This window comes from Cotesia typhae, unplaced genomic scaffold, assembly GCF_013202065.1.
Source record: "Cotesia typhae breed Kobodo isofemale line unplaced genomic scaffold, CoteBio_Ctyphae contig_48, whole genome shotgun sequence".
Taxonomy (NCBI): domain Eukaryota; kingdom Metazoa; phylum Arthropoda; class Insecta; order Hymenoptera; family Braconidae; genus Cotesia; species Cotesia typhae.
The window spans coordinates 8,116,855-8,128,863 of NW_027423756.1; the positions used below are offsets into that span (position 1 = coordinate 8,116,855).

The following is a 12,009-nucleotide window of genomic DNA, read 5'->3' on the forward strand; positions in this document are numbered from 1 at the left end:
TATATATATATATATATATATATATATATATATATATATATATATATATATATATATATATATATATATTATATACATAATGAATTAATTATATATTAATGATAAGTGTTTATTCGCATTTTTAACACGATAAGGATTTATTATAAAAAAAAAAAAAAAAATTAAAAAAATTCATTAATAGTTGTTGGTGTAATATTATGAAATAAATCTTTAATAATAGTAAAAAATATATTCAAGTGTACTTTTATTATTCCATTAGTTGATTATTTATTCATTTTTTGTATAATTTTTCAATTCACTCCGATCAAACAACATACGAGTTTGTAAATTGACCTTTGAAATATTTTTCAGTTGCTGATGGGCTGGCAATTTTGGAATGAATCTTGCTGGAGGAAGTTCACTTGGATTTACTTTCAGAGGTTTTACTTTGTGTAAATTAATTAAAGTCTGGTTCAAAGAATTTTTCCGTTTTGCTGAAATTAATTTCGTGTTCTCTGTTCCATTAAATACGGGAGGAAGAATTCTATCTGAAGATTTTATTAACACACTATCTGGATTGAAGGTCTCGTCTTGATTGACTATTATTTCATTTGCTCGTTTTATTTCTTTGGTTGAATTCATTGGAGGTGCACTTTGCACTAAGTCGAGATTAGAAACATGTGCACTTTGCTTACGACACTTCTAAAAATTATAATTAATTTTGTAGTAAAAATATCCATGAGAAAGGAAGAAAATGGAAATTTTTTTTACAAATAAATTGCAATTATCTGATGCGTACTGAAATTGTTGGAAATTGAGTTGTTGCAGTAATCTTTTCTGTTGCCAATAATCCAATCACGATGTACGCTAGTAACGATTTAAAGGGTAACTTTTTTTTATCGCAAGGACACAGAGAATTTCTTCGTATAGATGTCATTATCAGTGGAGTAAAAAAAATCTACATGCTCGACTTATTTTTCTTCAGTTCCTTTTCCGGATATTTAGTAATTTATACCTGTGAGAGTATTAATAACAATACAGTATTTCCATATATTATCTAAATAATTGATTTTTTTGAATAATTAAAAGTTTATATTTCAATAAATCTGTTGATCAAAACTTTTTCCTTAAAAAAAGTAGACTCTTTGATTACCGACTGATGCAATGCTAGCGCGATAATGAAACACCCGTTGGATAAAAAAATTTCACGACTTTTTTTTTCCGTCTATTATTTTTAAAAATCCATTTAAATACAATATTACAACGATTTAATATTTATTCAAGAATAAAGTCGAATGTTCCTCAGTATTTTATTTAAATAATAGAACGGAAAAAAAAATTTTTATTAAGCTTAAAAGCAGTAAGTTTATTATTTATTTGAATATTGCACTTAAGCTAGCCTATAGGAATTTATTACCACACCGGTATAATTATGATAAATATCAGTTGTGAATGTAATTAGAATTAGTAATTTTATAATTAAATAGAGTACTTGATAAAAAAAATATTGTAAACTCAAGTGTATTAAAATATTTTATTCTAATTATCCTAAGCACCAAGTATGAACATTGATGTAGATTAAAAAAGATAAAGACAATCTTTACATTAATTTTGATATGAAAAAATACTTTAAAGCAGCTTAGAGTTTTTAAATATTAAATATTTGCTATTAACATGGAGCAGGTGGTATAAATCGACAAGTAAAGGCTGTTTAATTCAATCCTACATTAATTTTCGGCCAACTAATCATTCCCGAGACCTTGAACTATACAAGGACATTCCATAAATTTGAAAAAGAATCAATAAATAATAAATAATAAACAAGCATGTTGGTACTATTTTGAAGTACGATTTCTTTATTGTAGCTTATAAATAAATAAATGTAAAAATAAACAAGTTCAGTTCCTATTCAAATACTTAAAATGCGTTTCACTCTATCATGTATACATAAAACTTTTCTATAAAGCAGATATTTAAATTCAAAGTTTGATTTTCAGATTTTGCTCCCATCGCGTAAACAAACGTCTGTCATGTGGTGAATATTATACTTAAGCCAAAAAGTTTTGTTCCCAACTAAATTCAAACAATAAATAGTGATGGTTTTAGTAGCAGTAGTTTGTAAAATAAATAACGGTCATATTAGTGAATAGATTAGGGTGAAACTTCTCTAAGAAATGTATGTTCGCTCGCCGCCGTTTGACCCGACATTTAATTTACATTTTCACGAGAATCGATACTAAAAACGAAACGATTTTTTTAGTGTCTAACAGCACGAATTATTTTTAAATGCTGTTTATTTAGATTATAAATACTAGATATTATCAACTGTCACGCACTAATATAATGAGGTTTTAATATTAACACTTGATGTGCTTAGCTCATTCAAAAAAAAAAAAAAAAAAAAAAAGTTAATAAAAAAAAATAATAATGTTTACGGAAGGAAACCTGAAATAAGTCTCAAGTCTACATCGTTTATATAGGCCAGAAGCTATATTTTCTTTAAGGCTTCCATGATTGCAGTGCTATACATCACTCCAAGTTAGTAGTGGATTCCACAAACTTTTCACCAGACACATTGCTTTCGACTTAATTAATGCCCTAATTTAAATTCTCATTCTTTTCTTAAACTGTTAAATAATTTCACTAGCATTCATTCTAGTTTTATCAATTACTTGATTAGGAATTTTTTAATCATCCAAGAAAATTCAGTCACTTACGTGTTGGTTCAATTAATTAATTTATTATAAATTATAATTATAATTAATTGGTCTGCAGCGACTTTGATTTTCGAACGTCGGAATTACCAAGTTATCAGACAGGGAATATTTAATTGAATGAACAGTTTCCGAGCAATGTCTGTTATTTAGAAGCAACTAAACTACAATAACGCTTGTGGTTAACCGCGCAATCCAATCGCCACTCGTTAATTGATTTCTAACTTTATCAACGCCCGTACGGCTTATCATCGGTTTTAATAGTTCAGACCAAAGATTAATCCGTTGGTCAATCAATTTTACTATATTTTTTTAATTCTTCCAAGTGCTTGGTCATATGTGATGCATTTTAATTCCAACCGAAGTGATAGAATAATAGAAATAAATATTGTTTAATTGGAAGAATTTCGATCGTGAAATGGATTAAAAACGTAGAACATATGTCATTTGAAGATTCAATATGGTTGGTGACAATCCAAAGAAATAAAATTTTATAGAGTTACTATTTTATATTTTACGAGTATTGTGGAATGCTGAACCAATTTTTCCAGAAAGGGGTTAAAGGCTAGGTTTAAAGGTTTACTTCTGAAGAAAGTCTAGCCCAAGAGTAATGGTTTTAAACCGCCAACCTTTCTCATAGGAGTCGGAGCCTTGTTTCCAGAGCACGTTCTAGCCACTAGATCGTCGAGGCAACATACCTACTCTCACTTAATGCTACTTTTTTATCACTATAGTCTTAGCTGTATTCAGGGACAAAAACTTTTCAAATAAGATTTACTTGAAATTTTCTTCACGTCTTGTATGTCGGAACTCATGGACTAAAGCACGGATATGTGTGAAAATTTTTCTAACAATATTTGTTTAATATTATCAAACAAAATAAAACTTATTGAAATTTTTTATCGGAAATAATTTCTCGGAGCTATTTTAGAAATTTAAGCAAATAAATATTTAAATTAAAAATTTTGTGAAATTTAATTTTACAGAATTATTGAGTAATGTATAAAATTTAAGTTCACTGTTTTTATTATAAAGAGCTACTGAACGCAGCTTGTATCATGATTCTAAATTACAGTGCTTAATATTTCAAGTAAGAGCTAAGTGATTAGATTCTGGGATAGAAGCTCCAAAGTAGATACTTAATTTTTTCTATTGTTGAATATTTACTTAAGTACTAATAATATTTTTCCATATTAGTACACTAAAACAATGAGATTACAGCTAGCTTTTTTTTTTTCACAACAAAACAAGTCAAGTAAAAAGTTTTCCTATATTATTTTTTATCGACGGGAGAACTTTTTTAGAGTTTTTTTATGTAAATTTTACGAGTGAGAAACTTTGTAGTGCACAGTGTAATATTTTGGTTGGTTACATGAAAAAAGGTAAAGTTTTAAAGTCTGATCGATGAACAGGTCTCTGGTCGGTTTTGCCGAGCAAAAAACTTTTAGATTGATCGAGCAGCTTGAAAAGCCAATTGGACTTGTGACCTTTGTATTGTGAAGAGTAAAAAATTTGTTACTGATCAGTTGATCACATACTCGACTTTAATGATTTACAAAGCTTTTTATCCGAATTGCCGATATTATAGAAATATAGTTAAATCTGCTTTTAATCAAATAACCTAATAAAAATAAATAACGCTTGCCAGATTATGGGCTTGTTAGTTTTTCATCTTTCCTCAAACTAATTTAGACCAGTAACTCAAAATGATTGATGATTTCTTAGATAAAAATATTGTTTCCATTGTTAAGGTTAAACTTATAGTATTTGAAACTATTCTTTAGACTATAAAACTGTCAGATATCATTTTTCATTCTAATTATAATATTTAATTTAGTTATTCTCCCATTTAAAATACAATAACGCGTGAAATATTACTCCTTCACGAGCGCCTGATCAAAATTATCTGATATTACTTGTTTCGAATAACAATAAACCTTGTGTGTAATTAATTATTACTCATCACTTTTGAACACTAGAGCTTTTTCCAATTTCATCAAAATCTTTTCTTATCCTTTATAATTTGCCAACATTATCGAATTTTTAATTTAAAAAATAGATAATTAATCACAAAAATAGTCTTCTCTTTTATAATATACTTAATCTCAACCTCTTCTACTGTAATAACCTATCCCAGTATCTTGATAACCAAGCCAACCATGAAATTACAATTCGAATTTGTAATTACGAGTAATCAAAACCAATAACGAGAAATGTAATGCTTGATCTTATCGCCGACAATTATTCTCAATTGATTTCACTTGACCGCATATTAAAGTTCAGAATCTTGATCTCAAAACTCCTTCACTCGCAATTCCACCAACTTTATTTATCAGGATCAAGTATTTGCGTGGAGAACAGAATATCTCAATATTCCATAATTTATCTTCTCTTTATACACTATGCATATCTATAGATATTTATCACTCTCGCCTCTTTCACCAGTGGCGCAGGGAGGCTGGTGGCTTCCAATATATATGTATATAATGCAACAGGCGGCTCTGTATCAGGGAGTGAGTCTCATTCCACTTTAAAATGGTTGGTTCACGTACAATACGAAGCACGTATTGAATTCATCTGTACCATCATACATTTTAAGCACACAAATAAAATCATGAGTATATCTCATCGATACATTCCAAATTGACAACAGGCAGACGCAATCAGCATTCACATTATTCATATATCATCAATAATTAATTTCAGTCATGAGTCAGGCGATACATCGAATACATGAAGAAGCCCTGGCGAAACCGCAAGCTTCACGTAGAGATCCAAATAATGAAGCCCAAATGCAGCACAGCAGAATCTGATGGTGATGATTAATGATAAAACTGTACTAATGATCTGGTTTGGACTAACCGTTATATTATTGGTGTTTAGATGAATTTAGTTTAGTAAATACCCTTTGTGTGGCCTTGAGCTGGAGCTGGAGGAGCTTCTGGGGTACGACCGATACTTTTAATGTCAGTTGGTGCTCGGTGATCTAGTCTGGGATACTTATCTCTGTCATAGCAGTAATGATAGTCGTAGTCGTCGTTCCGTGTCATGTCATACGACCCAGTCGCAGACCTTCACAGCCTTAAGGTAACATATAGCAGGCGCGCCCCTGGCTACGGGTTTCCATGGGCGTGCGCGGTACCATCGCAGGCTACAGGGTGGAATAGAGTAGAGAGGATTTTAATATATCTATTCTACTATGCTAGTATAGTACAGAGACCAACTGAAGCCAGCCCGATCAGACGCTCGGGAACTGCGTCCACATACCAGTCGAAAGTACTCTTAAAGTCGTTCAAGCTTCCGAGAGCTTTCGTATCATATCACGTTTCAAGTGATTGACATCACTCACGTTCACCTACTTGGTCAATGGACGCTTCAAACCGAATATTTTTACTCGAAAATTGATATATTGCCGTGGTGAACTTCTTTTTTTTGTCCGGAGTCTATTACAGAGTAGTATTTTCGCGACCACCTGTACGAGCAGAGCCAATTTAAAGTTATTTTTAATAAAATTCAAGAGTTGTTTATTATTACGTTATCGTTGACATTAATATTCGAGTTGTAAGTAGGTTGTTTAAGTTGTAAGTTTAATTGCATTTGTCTTTGTAAGATTTAAAGTCGAAAGAAGAGCTTGCTGAGAAACTGAAACCGGATAGAGCTTCAATTTGTTTAATCAACTTTAGTCATAACTGGAAAACGGTTCAGTTTGAATTATTTTTAAGGAGACAAATAACTTTTAAAGTTTGTTTAATAATTCGTCACTATGAAGACATCATCCTTCTCGTTACGCGTTATGCGGAGGGTAAGTTTTTTTTTTTTTTTTTTTTTTTTTTATATTACTACACTGTCGCTGAATTAAAAATTTTGTATAAATTCAACTATAGAAGGAGAAAGTCATTGTTTTTAATGAAACGAAAAGTTTTTATTATGTCACTTTAATTGAGACATCCTACACGCTTTTTTTCATGTTATAAAAAAAATTCAGGGTCGCTAAAAATGTATATGATAGAATTACAACATGTGTACGTTATAAATTTACATGACCGAAAATTTATGCATAAACTTTCCGATTTATGCAGCGCATTCTTTATACCCAGGTATATTATTTTATTCCTAAGGTATGTTTAAAGCATTTGAATTGAAAAATTTAAAAGCTTTTTTTTTATTATTTGTTGGTATTTCTGTAAAAACTTTTTGACGATCTACTATTTATAAATTTACGAAAAAAAAAAAGAAAAATTAGCATGTTGATGTCGTCTGCATATGAAGGCTCATAAAATTAAAGTTAACGTATAATCCTGCGAACATATTGAAGTCTGCAGCTTTACAAGCACTCGTTGCACCCTGATATGATGTAATATATATGTATAGTCTATGAAACATACTGTGTATGTGAGATTAACAAGCTATAATGTGTTGTAGTATAGGACGAGAATCTCGTATGATGAATTAAAATTAATATCTTTTGAATCTTAAAAGAACACCAAATAATTAAACCACTGAGTTCATGTATTATTTGCTCATGTTACTCAACTAATTAAACCGTTGTCGATATTCACGTCTGAGTAAATTACAATAATCGAATTATTTTAATTTTAAATTACCATTTAATTAAGAGATAATTAAAATTAATTTTTTACTCAATTTTTATATTACGGTTATGACAGAATTTATAATTAATAATTTTTTTTTTCGCGGGCTTGTTAAATTTTTTTAGACACCATATTTTTTCGATTATAATCCCCCGGAGTGATAAGATTATTTATTTAAAAACTTTTTTTAATTTTTAACATCTTCTGACTGCAAATTTCCCGGTTTTGATCTTATTATATATTTTATGATGGATAAAATACCCAACGGGAAAAGTGAATAATCGCTGACTTGACGTGGTTATGCAATTTTTAATAATTCCAAAGATGTTGATAATTCATTCCGCAAAATTTTATTTGACTTGCAAATGAACTGACATTAGTATACTAGAAAAAAAAAAAAAAAAAAGTTGTAAACAAAATAAAAAGAACCTATAATTTAGTTCAAGTTTTATATTGTTACGCGAGTTAAAATTTCAATGAATTTTTTTTTTTTTTTCAAGCTATATTTATTCGTGTTAAATCTACTCAACACCGTATTGAATGTGGACCTGTAAATATGAAATAAAAAATACATATGTACAAATGTATATTTATATGAAAGTAATAGAAATGTTAACATGTGTAGAAAGTAAATGTGTAGTCAAAATAGAGGTAACTTTAGTAGATTATTTCATGCGTTATTATTTAGTTTGCTAACCTAATGGTCTGAAATAGTAATAAAAGCCCTACAATTATTATTATACTCACTAATTGTGGTTAAATAAATTTAAAAAATAATAGTCGTATTTGATAAACATCAAAAGAATTATTTTCTTTTGTAATAAAAACAGGTGGTATGAAAGTGAAGAATCGTGGATTTTAAAAATACTTTTAGAGTGTCAAATATACTTATCGAAAAATCAGTCTTTGAAAAAACATACTCAAAGACAATAAGTTCTTTTGAGCACGTGAGCTTTTATTTTTATTTAGCTCTTTTTATTTTGTCCGCTTTTTTTAATGTACTTAATTCAATATTTTATAATCCTGGTAGAGCAATAACAATAATGAACTTGCGGAAATTATTGAATAAATTCTCGTCTCGATCTTATCAACCTGGAGACAATTACTTTACCAATCTATTTCCGTTTGTCACAGGAAATCAATTGTATTTTGTATGGGAGAACAATGCTTGTAAATTTTACTATACTAGTTTCATTTATTTTATTATATATTTATTGAATTTAATAATAGGAACTTTCGAGTAATTTAATTAAAATTTTTAAATTGAGTTTTGTGAAACTATCCATTCTTAAAAGTTATTGAAAAATAAAATCATTTTACTTTTTGTCACTGAGTAGAATCTTACGTACCATTTATGATTAATAAAATAGATAGAAAAAAATTCAATTTTATTTTTATATAGAAAAAGAATAATAAAAGTAATTAAGTATTTTTATTGGTATTGTAAATTAAGATTGTGGTTTACAATTAACATCCGGATTAAAACAATACTATAGTGAAGATACAAAGAGAAGTAACATTAACAGTGACACGAAAGTATGAATGCAAAAATAATAGCCTTTTACATTGAAAGGGGAATGAAAGTGTCTGCCTCTGCTGAGAAACTCAACAGTTAACTTATTTTGTTTTACTTTTCCGTGATGAGTTGGTCAACTTAAGTTGATTCCTTTTTTCTGTCAAAGTTTTCTTTGCACTTGTACTTTATTTTCCCAACAAAAAGCATAAAATTTTCTTTCCCTTGTATTATATATTATATAATATATAAACATAAAAAAAAACTACGCAATTTCTGTTCTTTCACAATATTCTTGATCATTTTACTAGAAAAGTTTTTTAGTGAAGACATCTTTTGTCATATAGTTCTATATTTTACAAAACTTTTTACCCCTAGCTATCCCTTTGTTTTTTACATTAGTCATGAGATCTTAAAATTATCACTATTATCAGAATTTAGATTATTATTCTCATGAAGATGTCGTTCTAAGGGATTTAGTACGACCTTCGAATTCATAATATGCATTAATTTATATATGCAAAGCTCAATACACATATATAACGATACTGCATAACCTAATGCTTATAATTAATAGCTTTAATGCCACAAAGAGCCGTGATTTGGTTTAGTTCAGATGAATATGGATATATATATGTATATATATTTACACGCAAACAAAACGTGCCTGAAGGTCAGTTTGCATGGTTATTAAATTAATGGTAGGATTTTAGCAGAGTGTTTCGTCGATACATATAATAACGATGAATGCTAATTGAATCATATTGCAGATTATAATTTTGATAAAGTCATCATTAGAGAATAATTTTCAAGTATTGATGCGATCAGAATATAGTAATCTCCAAGTCCAGATTTATTATCAAATTTTTTTTTTTTTAACTTATAAAACCAAAAAGTAGAAAGAAATGATTTAATAAGATGGATATATTTGAAAACAAATGATAATTATATTTATCAAAAGTATAATCAGTAACAATAGGTAAATTGAAAATTTGCATACATTTGAATTATTGCATGTTTCTCTTTATTTATTGTGATTGTTTAAGTGCAGCGGTGAAATTATTTTGAACATTTGCTTGTAAATTTTGTTTATTAAAAAGAAAACAAATAAATAAATAACGCTACACTGAAAATATTTTATACTCTGTTTGTTAATTAGAAATGATATGTATGTTTGAAGCAACTAGTTAATTAAGTGCTCTCAATTATGATATAATTAAAACCGTTGGAGATTTCAAAATTACCACAAGGTAACATCAAGTAACTCTGTCTTTGTCGAAATCTCAATTTCATAACTTCATAACAGCGCTTTCCAGGGACAACTTATAATTCTGATGATGTTACTACGTCAGTGTATCTCCTGATGTATCATAAATACGAGATAATTTTATGAATATATATGAGTATGTATCGATCTAGGTACCAACATTTAAATGCGTATGTAAATTATAACATTCAATCCTGCATAAAGGTGACAAAGTCAAGTATTTTGTGCGCTAAATGTTACTATTGATACACGTAGAACCATGAACAATATAATTTATGAAGTTTTTGAACGGAACTTTCTACTACAAAACTCGGTAAAAATATATTAATCGACCGAATAATTACTTTTTTTTATTTCACCTTTCAAAAACTCGATTTCAACTTTATTTAACTTTGTAACTTGAGAAAATAAAATACAAAATTCTTCTCTTGGAAAATAAAATTCTGTCCGTTTGTAGAGATTTATTTGTAAAATAAATTTTATTCATAAAAATAAAAATGAAATTCTGTTGCATTTTATCATTTATTACACAACTATTTTTTTTTTTAAAGTCGACTGACTTAAAGAAAACAGTTGGGAAATTCTCGATGGATTTCTATTATAAAATAATGAAATTTATGAAGGAAAAGATTTTTGTAGATTATTTGTCGGTTATTTTATATGCAACACATTGAATCGTATATACTCAAGGATGCAATATTCTCCAGATGTAACTCTATTATCGTTATCTATCTGTATGAATAATTTATTTCATGACGCATGTGACAATATCACAGGGTTTCTACTACAAATTCATACGATATAACTTTATGATTTAATGAATAATTGATGAATTTCTCTCGATAACGATAATAACTACTGTATCTAATTTTTGAAACACTTTTTTAAGACGACTTAAATAATTTCTGATCATTTCTATGGCAAAAATATCAGTAATTAAGATTATTATGTGATTGAATTTTTTGATAAATCTAATAAGTCGATGTTCTTTCATATTTTTGCGATGCTTAAAGCCAATTGCAATAAAATTCAACTAATAGTTATTATCCTGTAAAAGAAAATGTAATTGATCGTTCAACTTGAACAACTCTGACCCTAGATAAAATGCGATTGCGATTATCAACATTTCTTTACTTTATAATGCAGTGTGTAATGGCAAAAAATAATGGGATGAATTGGTATAAACGTTGAATCATTTTTTTATGACAATGATAATAATAACAATAATAATAAAAGATTAAAAAGTTTTTACTATTAAATACTACCAGATTGAAAAAAAATTAATTTTATTTCTTGAGTCAAGTTTATTTTTTCTTCATTGTCATAAACTTTAAATCTCATGTTACCTGTCATCAAAATATTAAAGATTGGTTCTAGAAAATTTTGGTCAGTTTCACAAATCAAATAACGCAATAGGAACCTTATGAAATTACAAATATGTAAATTGAAATCGTGAATATCGAGTGATATATCGTGTCAGTACAATAGCTCACAAATTACATTTCCGGGCTTATTTGCGTCTACTCTAAAATCCTAAAGTCAATTTTATAGTTTTCGTAGTACATGTACAATAGACCTGTGATATTAAATCCAACCCGAGTGCGAGCTTTGCGTAACTTTTTAAATTTATACTTTGCCCGATTGTTTGCTTTTATTTACTTTTTTATAACTAAATAAGTGAAAATCTTGTTATAACTTTCAAATACCTACAATTTTTTTCTATTTGATGAGTAAATAAATAGCATTTCACAGGTACGATGTTCAATTATTTTTTCACAAAAAACGAATAAAAAAAAATGAACGTACGAAGAAATATGAAACAAATGTAAAAATAAAATTTTTAACAATTACCTATCAACAATGAATCAAAAATAAAATTTAAATTAAAAGAAAAATCATCAAAATGTATATTATATGAGCCAGTAAAATTGTGAATGAATTACC

The 12,009-nt window shown here is 28.2% G+C and overlaps 2 protein-coding genes across 2 annotated transcripts in view; one reads left to right on the top strand and one right to left on the bottom strand.

The window, feature by feature from the left end:
* Nucleotides 1-259: 259 nt before the first annotated feature.
* Nucleotides 260-2,801, bottom strand: LOC141529866 (uncharacterized). Its single transcript, XM_074246591.1, has 3 exons — nucleotides 2,697-2,801; nucleotides 779-994; nucleotides 260-681 (listed from the first exon to the last, which is right to left on the bottom strand). The coding sequence occupies exons 2-3, from the start codon at nucleotides 914-916 to the stop codon at nucleotides 268-270; spliced, it is 552 nt and encodes a 183-aa protein (XP_074102692.1). The 5' UTR covers nucleotides 917-994; nucleotides 2,697-2,801; the 3' UTR covers nucleotides 260-267.
* A 3,475-nt stretch (nucleotides 2,802-6,276) lies between these two features.
* Nucleotides 6,277-12,009, top strand: part of LOC141529864 (neo-calmodulin) — a 73,742-nt gene continuing 68,009 nt past the window's right edge. The window contains exon 1 of the mRNA XM_074246587.1: nucleotides 6,277-6,495. Coding sequence (XP_074102688.1) covers nucleotides 6,457-6,495 — 39 coding nt within the window. The 5' untranslated portion in view covers nucleotides 6,277-6,456. The remainder of the gene's footprint in view (nucleotides 6,496-12,009) is intronic.

Bases quoted from the DNA above. Each gene is read 5' to 3' on its own strand.
- LOC141529866 (XM_074246591.1), bottom strand. From the start codon at position 916: ATGACATCTATACGAAGAAATTCTCTGTGTCCTTGCGATAAAAAAAAG. The intron at 682-778 runs GTACGCATCAGA...TATAATTTTTAG, and splicing joins CTCAATTTCCAACAATTTCA to AAGTGTCGTAAGCAAAGTGC.